The sequence below is a fragment of the Colletotrichum abscissum genome (assembly GCF_030869225.1).
Source record: "Colletotrichum abscissum strain IMI 504890 chromosome Unknown Scaffold_18.1, whole genome shotgun sequence".
Classification (NCBI taxonomy): Eukaryota; Fungi; Ascomycota; class Sordariomycetes; order Glomerellales; family Glomerellaceae; genus Colletotrichum; species Colletotrichum abscissum.
Genome location: NW_026850076.1, coordinates 246,076 through 260,466, shown reverse-complemented (window position 1 = coordinate 260,466; position 14,391 = coordinate 246,076). Strand labels below are relative to the sequence as shown.

Here is a 14,391-nt window from a genome sequence, read left to right as displayed (position 1 = left end):
TATTGGGGATGTCTTCTTGCGCTTCTCTTACAATCCGCACAAGCCTTGCGTGCAGTCGAGGCCTTCCGAAGTATTGCAGCAAATCGATCCGTTGGCGCAAAAGCATGCCCTTCCCAGGTTCGGATCCTCCTCTCCTTCCTTGTCGCCAAAGATCTGTTTCCAAGCGGAAGCGATGATGTTGGACGCCGGCAGTGTGCTGCTGCTGCTGCTGCTGCTGCTAGTTTCTGATGTAGCTGCTGACGGTGCTGCCGCGCCAGCCGCATCTGCGGGGACCTTTGAGACATGTGACGAGGATGCTAGGGGATGTTGTTCCGTATCTACTGGTGCGGCAAAAGCTGCTGAGGCAAGGATTGCGACAGAGAGGGCGGCGGAGAATCTCATCTTGGCGGTTGGTGGATGATGGAACAAGAAACCGAACAATGGATGGAGGAAAACGAAGGAAAATAATAAAATGAATGAATGAGTTTCGATTGGAAAGTCGGATTCTTTGCCAAGCTCTGACAAACTCGATCGTGAGGGAAGAACAGACGACAGAATTACACAATACTGCGGACCCTCAATCGTGCGAGTGTATGAGTCGGGGAAGCGGTCGTACTTTATAAGGCAAAAGTAGAATTCTGGCGCGGATTGAGGAAAATAGAGGCCGAGTCGAGGAGCCTCAGCGCAGACGCGACCGTTTGTTGGACTTTTTGAATCACGAGGCGGGTGGTGGTGTGAGACCGAAAGGTATTTAGGTCGGGATGCTAATTGTCGAGAGTGAAGAAAAGGACAAGCCACACCGAAGGGTGAAACGGGACGCCAAGTTTGGCGCGGGTTGGTTACACAAAGGATGAATGGGGAGGAGTTTGTACGGAGAAGTGAAGCGACGCAGGTGGCTTGGTGGAAAGAGGCTAGGTGCGGATAGGACGGGGCGCTTTTGTGGTAGCGAAGTCAAGAGAGACGGGTCATGAGAGGAGGGGAGGAATAGAGACTATTAAGTAACGAGAAAGAAATTCAGACTGCGATGGAGTGTACCCCTGACCGTCATGGACTCGTAGCATGGAGTTACCAAGGATTTCTGCGTAATGAGACTTGAAAGTATTGGATTGTTGGTTGGCTTGTCCGCAACACCGAATCAGGAAGTTGGCCGTTGTTTTTGGATATTAGCAACGAGGAATTCATGCTTGTTAGGTAGTACCCGGCGCGAAAGGACAATCAATGGAGATGGGGGGGCACTGGGGGCGACAGGGTCATAGGATCGTAGGGTCGCAGTATGGAGTAATACTAGAGAACGAAGACAAGGATCCGGGAGCTCTCAGCACGTTCAGCTTTCGTTGTGCGCGTGTTGGAAACCTCGGAGTTTGGGGGCGGGGCGGTTGGTGGATGGGACGCATGGGAGGAGCACGGAGCGGGCGGGGGATGTAGCAAACATCCGAAGCAGTGGTGAGTTTTCGACACTCAGCATCACACATCGTCATACGAGATCAAGGAGAGTGGGAGGGCTGAGGAAGAAAGAGAGAGAGAGAGAGAGAGAGAGACACGAGACGACACCTGGTACGAGCGGTGCGGTGCCGCAGGCCCGCCACGGGCAACGCTAATGCTTGCGATCGCGACCCCCCCAAGATTCATGCATGATTTTAACACGCATTTCTCTGCTCAGCTTGCTGCTCCTTTGAAGGGGGCGATGTACTCGGTATGCACCTAGCCGCCCGTGTTGGTTGTGTTTTCTTGCTTTCATTGTTCAGGAGCCGCTGGTGTTGGGGTCCTGGATCCGCTGTGCAGTTCAGTCTGCATATGCATCAGATCCTGGCAGAAAAGTAGAGCATTTTTTGGTGCTTTTGATTTATTTAAGGTACTTTTCAAGGTACTTTAGTCTTTTACTTTGGGCGGCGGTCCGCGTTTGGCTTTAGTCGAGTTAGAGCTGTCTGGGGCATGGTGCTTATTGTAGATCATCACATCAGCGGACGGCGCCTCGTTCCAGCCTTTCCAGGAACGCGCCTGTTTCTTATGATGTGCTAAATTTTTAGAAGTTGGTTCTTTTTTTCTCATTTCTCAAATCATCAATGGGACTTGTGTCGAATTTGAGTCAGGAGAAGGAAGATCTTTGGTCTCTGACAACTCTCGATTATTTGCTGCCCTTTGTGTGTCCTCTTGATGCGACGTAGTTACCTACAACGGAAAGAGTCGACGAGTTTTGCTGCCCATACTGGACGTCACAAATGGTTCATGTTTTTCCTCTTTGTCTCTGGCATCCCGGTTTCCAACAAGACAAGCAGTGTAGGTACCACCGACTGCCCCGTGTCCCCTAAACCCCGTCCCACTTCCCGTACCTGGGGCCGGTACGGGATTGAGGAACCGAGGGGGTGATCAGGTGTCTCAAATGTAGTTCAAGACGTGCAATGAGTCTGAATTGTTACGGTTCATCGGAGAAAACACAGAGTCGAGGGGAGTAAACAGGTCTGGGGCGGCCGTGCTTCGGGAGAGCTGCGGAGGTTTACCATGGTGATTCCGGTGTGGGCGGAACCATAGGAAGGGGAATCATGGACTGCGAAAGAAAGATTCTATACCCCGTACAATGAACTCTTTTAGAGCGATGAGAGGATGAAGATTCGTCGGTGTGATTAGTCAAAGATACATAGCAAACGTGTTCGAGGTACTCAATTGTCAGATTCAAGCCCCATGTACCTGCTGGACGAGGAAAGCCGAAAGCTTGAAAAGGAACCTCAGTGATGAATCAAATGGCCATGCCTTGCGCCATTCGGCACAATCCTGCCAGACATCGTGACTCGTCTGATATACTGAAGTAAGACAAGGCCCCGAAATGAGTCCGGACGCAAATGGAGGTCGCTGAAATAGCCAGAGTAGGCTTCGGACGATGAGTTCGCGGCGCGATTAGAGGTGACTGCTCCAAGTAGGTTTACCGTCTTAGTGAGGGGGAATTTGACGGCACTGCGGAATGTGGCTGGCCGTAGCTAGATTGTCTGGGCTTGGATTTCTGCCGGTTAACCGTTGGAGGTGTCGCCCTTCAACACCAGCCTTGTTGATGCTTTACCGTGGTACGGACAGTGAGTTTGGCTAATTCGAACGATGGGTGGCTTGGGGCGGTCTGTGTGCCTCTCGTGTCTCTCGCGATTAAGCCTGTATCCCAAGATCCTAAGACGGGAGAGACATGCGTCCATGTAACGGTGGTGATTCAGGTGGTGTTGAGAGATTGGCCAGGCATGGCGGGGTAAAAGGAGGCTACTGCACGGTAGATGGAAGCTATATTGTTAGCTTTCTTGGGGCTCTCATAGTGGCAGTGAGCGGTAAGGAACTTGGTTGCATTCTTTCGTTTCGTTCACTTAGGCACAGGTGATACCGAGGGAAGGGCATGCGAGAGAGGATGAGTGTTTCTCAATGCTTTCATGGTGAGATGACGAGAACTCAGTCACCTCTTAAGTATTGTCGCGCTATAGCAGCTTGCTTTGCTTCAGCGGCGATGCAACTCGAGAGATTGGGGAATACGGAGGTTTATTGACAGCAGCAGAAGCAGAGTTCCCGACCAAGTACCTGACTTTGTGTGACAGCGGCTACACCCTCCTGTCTCATTCCCAAGTTGCTAATTCTGGATGCCAAGGAGGCATGCGACCAACGGCAGCGGTTCAGGCCGGTGGACGGCAGACAGGAGGGGAGCTTCATTCCAGCAGCTGCATCGGAGGAGAAGCCGAGGGGAAAAGGAAGGGCTCCCGCTGCCACCTGGTGGGACCTGGAAGTCACTTGGTAGCAGCTGGTCACCAAACTCCAATGTCCGCCCGGGTGGATCGGGGTTAAGGCGGAGGGCAGCGCAGAGAAGGTACGGGAATTTCCACCAGCTTCTCTCGCAGCCACTCACATGACCGCAAAAAAAGTTAGCTAAGCAGCTGCCTCAGCCAAACCCACCCGGGGGAAAGCACCTCAGGCAAATTCCGGCCCCGAGAGTCCGCCAGAGTCGGGAACGTCATTCGTCATTGCCTCCTGCGAAACTCCTCCACGCAGGCCTTTAAACATCGTCAACCACCACCACGTCCCCTTTGTTTTCTCTTTCGCATCACAAATTCACCCACATCACATTCGCACACGAATCGACACGACAACGATGTCATTCAGCATCACACTCCGCCAAGGGCCTGCGCGCCTGGCGCAGCGTCTCCCGCAACTATCTCAACCCTTCCGCACAACCGCCACCAGAGCCTTCCACCAGGCCTCGTCAAAGTCAAGACCGACCGCCTCCGTCGCGACCGCCGCCCGCAATGCCCTCCTCCGCGGCTCCTCGAGAACCTACATGCAGCAGGCCGCACCTGGCGTCCAGGGCCAGGCGAGCCCCCTCCGCAAGCTGTTGGTCGGCGGCGCCATCTTTGGCGGTACTCTCGTCGCTATCAACGTCGTCTTCAACCGCGAGACCCGCGATGATGGCGGCATGCCCGTTTACGAGCGCGAGTACCTCAACGACACTTTCCTTCACACCGGCTTGGGCGTCGGTATTATTGCCCTCAGCGCGCGCCAGATGATCCAGTCTGGTTTCGTCTACAGGTTGATGGTGACGAACCCTTGGGTCGTTGGTATCGGTGGTCTTGCTCTCAGCTTCGGTACCATGTACGGTACCCGTGCCATTTCTCCTGACAAGTAAGCCAAGAATCATCTCCCGAGAATCCGAGAAGCAAACTAACGCATCACCAGCTACATCCCCAAGTACGCCATGTGGGCCGCCTTCAACGCAACCCAGGCCGCCATGATCGCCCCCCTCCTGACAATGGTCCCCGGCGCCCTCCTCGCCCGCGCAGGTCTCTACACCGTCGCCATGATGGGCTCCCTCTCCATCGTCGGTGCCACCGCCAAGCAGGACAAGTACCTCTACATCGGTGGTCCCCTCCTCGCCGGCCTCGGCGTCGTCGTTGCCTCCAGCTTCGCGCCCATGCTGCTGCCGGTCACCGCCGTCCGCACCCTCGCCCTGACCGAGAGCATCTCGCTGTACGGCGGTCTCGCCGTCTTTGGCGGCTTCACCCTCTACGACGTCCAGAAGATCCTGCACCACGCTCGTCTTGCTGAGCGCGGCATCATTCGCAAGGATGCTGTCAACGAGAGCATTGCGCTTGAGCTTGACTTTATCAACATCTTTGTCCGTATGGTGCAGATTCTGATGATGCAGCAGAACCGCAGGAAGTAAAGATGAGTTGGACTTGAAGTGTAGCAGCGATGGAGGATAGGATAATGGGATCCCGCCAGTGGGATGGTGTATATACCCCACGGCGGGCGGAAAACAGAGGCTCGAGAACCCCTCTCATGATACGACTCCAAAGAGACCTACGGGTTCGGAATTGGTTTTTCTATGTTGTACAATACCAGAATAAATAAAAATTCTAAATTCGGTCAACTTAATGTCCACCACACCTGCACCCTGATATGTTGTGTCTCAATATACCCGTACAAAGTAGCATGTCACAGTCTCAGCATCTTGACTCAGTTAGATAGTGCAACAGCTACTTGCCCCCTCAAACTCTGGCTATGTATGCAACTACTGTTCCATGATGAAGCCAGAAGTCACAAAATGCACACACTCATGATGGTACACAGTTTTAAAATCAAAGCGGTTGAGCGCTATTCATTGCCTCGGAGCCTCTACGTGCGTAATAGAGAAAGCCACCCGATACATCCCATCCGTCATTATGATTCCCTCAAGTTGAAAAGGAAACCCCATATCGTTACATCCTACTCGTCCTCTTCGCCCTCTCATCACCCCTTCCATCCTTCTTTACTTCCCCGCCGCCGTCAAGGAGTCATCCCTCAAGCGGGGGAAACGTCCTCAAAAAGTGACTGGGGCACTCATACCCGCCTGGGTTGTTGTCCAAATACAGCTGGTGATACGCCTCCGCATCCCACCACTGTCCCGCCGGCGCAACCTGCGTCTTGATAGCCCCCTTATACCACTGCTCATTCGCCAACCGCGTAACCTCCTTCGCAACCTTCTCCTGCTCCTCATCGTGGTAGAAAATCGCGCTCCGGTACTGCGGACCCGTGTCGGGACCCTGGCGGTTCGCCGTCGTGGGATCGTGCATCTTGTAGAAGAACTCGAGGAGCTGGCGGTAGCTCACTTCTTCGGGCTTGAAGACGACCTGCAGGGCCTCGGCGTGGCCCGTGTCGCCGCCGCAGACGGCGCGGTAGGTCGGGTTGGAGAGGTCGCCGCCGATGTAGCCTACGCGGGCGTCGATGAGGCCCTTGGAGGCGAAGTGTTTGCGGTAGAGGTGTTCCACGCCCCAGAAGCAGCCTGCTGCGATGGTGGCTTTTTGGGCGCCTTCCGGGAGGGAGACGGGGGCGGGGGGCGTGATTGACATGCTTGTTGTTGTTGTGAAGGGGCGGGTTAGGCGGGTTAGGAGGGAGGAGATCATTGTTTGGTGGATGTGTGGGAGGGAGGTTGTTAAGAGGAAGAGGACGATGGGGATTGTGAGGGCGAGGGTGAGGAGGGGCAGCTGCTGGAGCTTGTGGTGGGGTTTGCGTTTGGGAGCAATCGTGATTTTTGGGCGGTATTGCGAGGGGTGGTTTCTGGTTTGTGGTGCGCTGGTTGTAATGGGAAGGTGATTAGACGGGTGTTTCGGACGTCTTTTATGCGATCATTGGAGTGATGATTCCAAAGATTGATTACACGATCAAGATACAATGTTACAAAAGGAAGGAGCTACGAAATGATTTGGATTCAATTGCGATTATGTATATAAAGTTGGTTACACTGCCACCTGCGTCAGCCAGATTCCAAACCATTGGATCCCGTTGTCGCCACGCCTGCGCTGGAGCTCCCGGGGGGGTTCTGGGACTGCTCACCTAAGGAAGGGTCGGCAAAAAAAAAAGAAAAAAAAAATGTCAGAGTCACCACTTGGCCAGGGACCAGAGGCGGTGGCTCGGGGCGGAAAACGTGGAGTGCATGACAAATCGGGGGCGGCCGGCTCGGAGATCCTTTTCCAACGTGGACCCACTTCTCTCTGCGCCGGGTCACGGGGTTTTGGGAACCGTCCTTTTACCTATTAGGTAAGGTCACTTAGGTAAGCTTCCCAATCCGAGGAGCTTCGGTGTCCGGGGGAGCTGCAGCCCTGCAGATGGGAACTGCCCTGGCAACTGTGAAGCTCTGTGCCCCGCCTTGGAGATCCACCTTCAAGACAGTAGCAATTCCACAAGGTTGAGACTGTGACACTGCGGTTCCGCCTTTCCGCGTGTGCTGGTGCTTGGCTTGGGAATCCTTCTCGCCGGGCGTAGGGATCGTTACATGATTTCCGGCTTCGTTGGAGACTTTGGAGTAAAGCGTGAGGAGCTTTCTCGGTCTCCTTTGACCCCGCGTTGTGAGCTGTTGCTGCGGGGTCTTGCTCGTTCGTAGTTGGGGTCAGAGGTTTCGTTCTTGTTCATAAGGGAGGGGAGCACACTTTGAATTGAGCTTCAATTGTATCGTTTACCATTGTGTCTAAACCATAGTTTCATCGTATCTCAACCAGAAATATTTGAGCATATATCCACCCTCAGTAGATATGAGCGGACTAGCAGGAGCAACCAGAGCTGCGGCTCAAGCTAGGTCCGTCACCTTCTCACACACAATGATACCTTACATCCCCGGATACACTCACCCGTGTACATGATTCGTCAATGGGCCCAACAAGACAAGCCAATACCGTGACTGACATCCATTGACAGCCGCGTCGCCATCGTGACTGGCTCCTCACGAGGAATAGGCCGTGCCATCGCCCTCCGCATCGCACGCGACGGCTATGACGTCTGCATAAACGACATCGCCGCCAACGAGGCCGGCTCTCACGACGTCGCCGAGCAGATCCGCGACCTCGGGCGCCGGGCTGTTGTTGCGACCGCCGACGTGAGGAAGCTGAGTGAGGTGCAAGCCATGATTGACAAGACTGTTGGGGAGCTGGGTCCGTTGAATACCATGTAAGTCGCCTTTTTGTCTACTTATCGAGTTCGTTCATTTGAGATGCTTGCTGCTTTTGTGAGATGAGAGAGTGATGGATGCTGACAACGGGAAGGATCGCAAATGCGGGCATTGCACAGGTCAAGCCACTCCTTGACCTCACCGAGGAAGAATTCGAGAACATGTTCCGCGTCAACGTATTCGGCGTGCAGAACTGTTACCAGGCTGCCGCGAAACAATTGATCAAGCAGGGCAACTGCAAGCCCGAAAGCCCCGGAAAGATCATCGGTGTAAGCCCTCTATCCCTTCACCATTGATCCCCCCTCAGACATAATCACAGATGAAACTGACATGTCGCCCTAGTGCTCCTCCATAGTAGGCTTCAAACCCTTCGCCCTCCTCTCGCACTACTCAGCCTCCAAATGGGCCGTCCGCGGCCTCACCCAGGCCTCGGCCATGGAATACGCAGAGCACAACATCACCGTCAACGCCTACGCGCCCGGCATCGTCGGCACGGCCATGTGGGACCTGATTGACGAGAAGCTGGGCGAGAAGACGGGCGCGAAGAAGGGGGACACCATCAAGAAGTACACGAATGAGCTGATTGCGCAGAAGCGGACGAGCGTGCCGGAGGATGTGGCGAAGCTGGTGAGCTTTTTGGCGGGGCCGGATAGTGATCATGTTACGGGGCAGACGCAGATTGTTGATGGCGGGATTATTTACACTTGATTTAGTGGCCGTGTGACTACTGCGTGTAGGGATTATGGAATGTTATTCTTTGTTCAGGTGGTCGAACGATGTGTGAGATGGTGGTTGTCTCGGTGTTCGGGTGATCAGGCCATCGTAAGCTAAGCTGTGTTGTTGGCTTCGGGTGAATGAGGGCCGGGTGAAGGAGCTTCCCCTGGCTGCTTTACCTGCGCACTGTGAAGTTGTCCCGCTTTGGAGACGCCAGACGTAAGAGCTCTTATCGAGGCTGAAGGCGTGTTATCGATAATGAGTGGGATGATTGAATCCTTGAGCAAGGCTTAATGCTTGTAAGACATCAGCAATGACGAAGAGTGGAAGGTGGCGGAAGTGGGAGGAGGGCCTGGCCGAGGCTTGTCAGTTGACGGCAAGCTCCATCACTGATGGAGTGCTTCTTATGTAGACACTGTTACTTCGATGAGGGTAGGGCTGAGATGCGCATCATGAGATGGTATTATCCGGAGGGGATGAGAGTGATGTGAGGGTGTAAAGACTTAATGATTCGCACGCCTGCAGGTCTCTTCTCAATGGGTAGCTCTATGTGAGGCGGAACAAGAGGAATACCTGCCAAGCCAACCATTGGCAGACACCAAGGCAAATCACTGGAGATGGTTTACACTACCAATGGGAACCTAGACTTATTCGAGTGATCCCGGTGTCTTATTTGTGATACTGAAAGGCTACTTGATCTCTGATCCGAAGACTGTATCCAGCGAGGAAGATTCACTATCGATGGGAGGGCTTACGTCACTGATTGCATGTCATAGAAAGCGCATGTTTATGGGCAAGGGTTTCATTTCAATTGATGTATGGAGCAGTAGTAAGAATACGTCAAGCCACTTTATGGCTGACAGTGATACGCCTAGTCATTTTATGACTGGTCATCAATAAGTCTAGACATCTTGTGTCTGACATCAATCCAAGGCTATGCGATGCTCCCGTAATCCAAAACAAAACAAACCATGCAAACGCCAATAGCACCCAGAAGTTATCATAGTGGTGATCTCCAAACAGTGAAATGAAACCTAACCCTCATTCAACCCCATTCTGATGTGCAGGCACAAGCTGCTACCCATCAGACCTCGCCCATTCGTCCTCCTCTAGGCATCATAGAGAGCCTGCCCTGCATAGATGCTATTGTGGGCATCAGTCATGTGCTTGTAGCAGTCGCCAGAGTTGTCGAACACCGCCATGCAGTGCCAGCAGACGTGGGCACCGCACTTGCACTCCAGGTGATTACACCCTTCGTAGCGGTCGACAGGCGTCTTGCACTTGGGGCACGGCTTGATGTTGAGACCCTTGAAGAGCTCAGCGTTGACGTGGTCCTCCGCCTTGTCACACGTGACGTTGTCGTCGTGTGGCATGTGGCAAGATGTGCAGAGGATCTCAAGACAGCCAATGCAGCGCTGGATGGTGCCCTTGTTGTCTGCCGCCATGGGAGTGACCTTGTAGAGTTGCTCGCAGCGCGGAGTGGGACAGCAGTGGTAGGTGGCGGTGTTGGCTTGCAGGTAGGAGCTCAGAGAACACTCGATGAGCTTGTCCACGCCCTGGTAACCCAAGTGGGAGTCGAGCTCTGGGAGTGTGATGGGCTTGCCGCACTTGCCAGAGTCGCCGAAGCACTTGATGCCGTTCTCGCTGGAGGACTTTGCGGTTGATGAGACTGTGTGCTCGTAGCACCCAGCGCAGTAGATGTGGCCGCAGCTGGTCCGTACTGTTTGCTCTGGAGGGCAGAAGCAAATGGCACACTCGCGGTTGGTGCAGTCTCTCATCCGTCCTTCCGCAAGGTTGTAGGAATCCCAGTTATCCCCGTAAGAGTCCATGTATTCGCGCATGACCAAGTCCATAAGCTCTCTCTTGAAGAGGATGGATTCCTTGAACGCGGAGATGAATTGGATGGATGCGACCTCTCTGTCGACAGTGTCGGACCATCCATCGGTGGGGTGGATGATTCTTGTCTTTTTCATGTGATCTAGCCACTTTGCTGGGAAGCAGTACTCCAGGTTGAAGCAGATGTCTGCAAACAACTGACTGATACCAGCAGACTTCTGGACCGTGTTGTTGAGCTCTTTGACTATCCGTCTCGCGTCGGATTCCTCGTCGCAGACAAGTCTGACGGAAGATTCGTCGCCGTGATCTCTGATCTGGTCCTCTACGATGATGGTACCGTGAGCAGAGAACAAGTCCTTGATGGCTTGGAGCTGAGCTGCTGGCGCGAGCTTGGCGTTGGAACCCCCAATGAAGGTGCAGCTGGGATAGAGCGACGCTGGGAGATCATGGGTGATGTCCGACTTGGTGGCCTTGAGAGGAAGTCTGGTGAGCTGAAGCTGTGGACCGCGCTGGCCGGTAAGGAACGTCGCCCGAACATAATTCCCGCAGACTCCAACTTCTCCGTCGTTGAAGCGGCGGACAACCTCGCGGCACTTGGAGGCGTCACTATACGTGAGCATGGCCGTTGCAGTGGGGTTGCGCCAGTGGAGTCTGACAATGTTGGCCAACATCACAGAGGAGTATGTGTGTTCGTGGAAGCTGGCGAGATAGGGGATGCTCCCGGAGAGAGTGGTGGGAGGAATGACGATATCCTGAACCTCCAGACCAGGGCCAAAGGTTACATCTGCGCCCAACATCTTCTTGACAAGCTGCTCTGACGCCATGATGGGAGAAACAGTTGACTGAGTGGAAGAAGACATTGTAAAAGGACGACTGAGGATGTAGTGTAGAAATGGAGGTAAGTAGGTACTCTGATGAACAGAAGTAGCTAGACCAGCAAGTAATGCGACGAAACTGCTTGGAGTTCAGGATCGTGCAAGAGTAGAGTAAGAGTGGCTGAAAAGCAATGTGTAGACTGCAGAGAGAAGTGGATGATGGATGAGATGAGAAGACGAACTGCTTCTAGGGGGAGAGAAGACGGCATTATACACGGGATTCCTGTCCTGCCAGGTGCCACCGGGAACCTAAGGCAGATAGGCCTTGGACCGGGCGACGATTTCACGGCGCGTTACCGCAAATCAGGGGCTATGATGCGTAACCCGGGGGGGTGACGGGTGTTGTTATGAAGGCATTTCAAGGTGATGTTAACCGTCAGGGTAAGCCCGAACCCGTGGAAAGCTTTCCGCACCGTTCGAGTAGTGTAAATGAGACCCGCAACTCTAAAGTTGCATGAGTTCTTGCCCTGAACCGGGGGCTTGGATATCCCAAGGCACATTACTAGGTCCGGCAGTGTGCAGCTGCTCTTCGACACCTATGTCTGCTGTTGGAACGTACTAGACATTGTCGAAGTAGTCAATCCTCAGCTTCTCATACGGGCTGTCTCTAAGGTCTTGCACCATTTTGAACCAAACTTTAGGGAAATGGTCCTGAGCACCGCTAATGTGCGTGTACCATTGCCTCGCCCAATCATATGGATTGCCTAAAGACTTCCCGCCGAAGAAGCGGACATCCAGACTTACCTGGATGACTTGGGCGTCTTATACCTTGAAGGTAAAGTCAGGGTGAATGCGCATTTCCCGGCCTAGCCCTTGGAACCTCTCCGGCACTAGGAACCTGGGTATTGCCTCTTTCCAACCCGGTCGAAAACTTAAAGCCGAAGAAGTTGCCACAAAACATCGCTCCTCTCGTTGTGGGGTGCTCAATTGCGACAAACCTCCCCTTCCAATGGATTGGCCTTGGGTTGCTTGACCTTGACGGCTTGCTCGCCGGAATCCGGCCTCAGGCTTGTCGTGGAGAGGCTGTACGTGGACAACATTCCGTGTGGCTGGATAGAGGACATCGAACATGCCTTGGGATTTGTCTGGCAAAAAGAAAACTCTGACGGTGACTCCCGTGAATATGCGCTTCGAGTGCTACTAGCACGGCACAATGCCTCAGGTAGATTATTCTTGACCACCATTGTTCCAAGAGGAAATTGGAAGAAATATGTCCTATCAGGTTCTGCCTTTGGTACTATCATTCGCGTTGGCAAACCCGATGGTGTGTTATCAGCATGAAGTATCTACAGAAAGAAAATCATCCGGAATGTCGAGGCAAATAATTGGACAGAATGTCGTAGTCTTCATGCCGCAGCTGGAACGGAAGGCACCGATGACAATGTGGGACCGAACAGGAGTAGACGTCGAAGATGGCGGAGCTTTGACTGAGACTTATAAGAATACTTCTTTGGCCCGGGGCTTACTTGTCAAAGCGATTGAAAGAATGACCTGGTGGTTATTCAGTTCAGAGCTATTGAGATGAAGCCGAGCTTGACGGGCCCAAATTGGCATTGGTTGGGATGACCGATATCTTCCAGCCTTGGATGCTGCCCATTATTCTTGCTGCCCATAGTCACCCTAACTCCTCCTGCGCATTGAAGCAGGTGGTAAAGAGAGTATCGGGAAAGGCTAAATTCTAGGAAAAGTGAATCCGTGAAACAAGTGGGTTTGGATTTCTGGACAGAGATATAAATCCAAGCAGAGCTTAAGAATGCCAATATTCCTTGAGAGCAAAGATCGGAGAGAAGCTCGACGGAGAGAAACAGACCGCGTGAAATGCGGTCATAGTGCACAATCCGACCAGAGGCTTCAGCATGGCGTCCGCCAGGATATAACCAAGAGCAGGTCAAGTAAGGAATCGAAGGGCACATGTCATGAGGAAAGCTTGTCGATGCAGCAATATGTATAGGCTGATGAGGCCGAGCTACTATGTACAGAGAAGTTGTCCGGTCACAGACTGATGTAGTACTCAGCGACGCGGAGTAAAGAAGCAAATACACGCTCAATGGGATATTTTCCCTGAAACTCCACGCTCAAACATGAAAAGACAGGATGGCACCAACAAAGACTCGCTTAGCAAGCAGACAAAGAAGTCTGGCCCTTGCAGTTGGCGGTGGTGCTGACCTTGGAGCTCTCGCCGCTGCCCTTGGAGACACCCTTGTACTCCTGGCAGACCTTGGAGACGCTGGAACCGCAAGTGTTGGAGATGGTGGCGACGTCGCCGTAGTTGGAGTTGATGCCGACGAGCTCCTTGACGCTCTTGGCCTTGACGTTCTTGACGATGACGTTGCGGGGGCCGCCGTTGTTGGTGCAGTCGCCGCAGCCGCGGTAGAGCTTGCCGGCGGTGACGACGGTGAAGCCGTCGATGGTGACGGTGCCGCGGCCGTTGTGCTGGACGACCTTGTCGACGGCGTTCTGGGCGCCACCGCCCTGGATGAGGACATCACCGGTGCCAAGAGCGGAGATTGCATCTGTAAATAGGGGTTAATAAGCATGTCTTGAAGGGTTCGAAGCAGAACATAGGAGTGAACATACCCTCGCAGACGTCACGGAACCAGACGTTCTTGAGAGTGCAGGCACCCTTGCAGTGGACGCCCTCGAGCTGGTTGGCGCCAATAATGACGTTGCTCAGAGTGGCGCCGTTCTCGAGAATGAAGACGGCGGAGTCACTGCCAGTGTCGGCGTCAGTGTCGCAGGCACGGCCACGGTCGAACTCCTTGTTGGCGTAGTCCTTGGAGCCCGAGATCGTGGAGGGAGCGGAGAGGGAGACGATGGAACCGCTGCGAGTGGGAATGTTGAGAGTCTGGGCGGTGGCCATGCCAGCCAGGAGGGCGGAGACGAAAACCTTGGTCTGCATTTTGAGAGATGAGGTTGGCTTTGCTGAGAGAAGCTGGGCTTAAGAGACTGTGAGGCTGTTGGAAGATGTCCTGAGTGAGCGTGGTGAAGAGAGAAGGGCAAGAAGGAACTGCGAGGATATTCTCAGAGTATTTATGTTGTTGCGAGTCG

At 53.6% G+C, this 14,391-nt stretch overlaps 6 protein-coding genes across 6 annotated transcripts; 2 read left to right on the top strand and 4 right to left on the bottom strand.

Moving 5' to 3' along the window:
• Positions 1 to 27: 27 nt before the first annotated feature.
• On the bottom strand, positions 28 to 381 carry CABS01_08082 (uncharacterized protein; the record flags this gene model as incomplete). The annotated part of the gene is made up of 1 exon (XM_060541444.1): positions 28 to 381. One exon carries the CDS (start codon positions 379 to 381, stop codon positions 28 to 30), a length of 354 nt encoding a protein of 117 aa, XP_060402248.1.
• Positions 382 to 4,093: 3,712 nt separating this feature from the next.
• On the top strand, positions 4,094 to 5,161 carry CABS01_08081 (bax Inhibitor family protein; the record flags this gene model as incomplete). The annotated part of the gene is made up of 2 exons (XM_060541443.1): positions 4,094 to 4,620; positions 4,675 to 5,161. The coding sequence occupies 2 exons, from the start codon at positions 4,094 to 4,096 to the stop codon at positions 5,159 to 5,161; spliced, it is 1,014 nt and encodes a 337-aa protein (XP_060402247.1).
• A 610-nt stretch (positions 5,162 to 5,771) lies between these two features.
• On the bottom strand, positions 5,772 to 6,380 carry CABS01_08080 (peptide methionine sulfoxide reductase; the record flags this gene model as incomplete). Its single annotated transcript, XM_060541442.1, has 1 exon — positions 5,772 to 6,380. One exon carries the CDS (start codon positions 6,378 to 6,380, stop codon positions 5,772 to 5,774), a length of 609 nt encoding a protein of 202 aa, XP_060402246.1.
• Positions 6,381 to 7,505: 1,125 nt separating this feature from the next.
• CABS01_08079 (acetoin reductase) lies at positions 7,506 to 8,626 on the top strand (the record flags this gene model as incomplete). Its single annotated transcript, XM_060541441.1, has 4 exons — positions 7,506 to 7,549; positions 7,669 to 7,917; positions 8,013 to 8,187; positions 8,261 to 8,626. The coding sequence occupies 4 exons, from the start codon at positions 7,506 to 7,508 to the stop codon at positions 8,624 to 8,626; spliced, it is 834 nt and encodes a 277-aa protein (XP_060402245.1).
• A 1,115-nt stretch (positions 8,627 to 9,741) lies between these two features.
• Positions 9,742 to 11,328, bottom strand: CABS01_08078 (uncharacterized protein; the record flags this gene model as incomplete). The annotated part of the gene is made up of 1 exon (XM_060541440.1): positions 9,742 to 11,328. The coding sequence occupies one exon, from the start codon at positions 11,326 to 11,328 to the stop codon at positions 9,742 to 9,744; it is 1,587 nt and encodes a 528-aa protein (XP_060402244.1).
• Positions 11,329 to 13,458: 2,130 nt separating this feature from the next.
• CABS01_08077 (pectate lyase) lies at positions 13,459 to 14,242 on the bottom strand (the record flags this gene model as incomplete). Its single annotated transcript, XM_060541439.1, has 2 exons — positions 13,459 to 13,856; positions 13,921 to 14,242. The coding sequence occupies 2 exons, from the start codon at positions 14,240 to 14,242 to the stop codon at positions 13,459 to 13,461; spliced, it is 720 nt and encodes a 239-aa protein (XP_060402243.1).
• Positions 14,243 to 14,391: the final 149 nt, after the last annotated feature.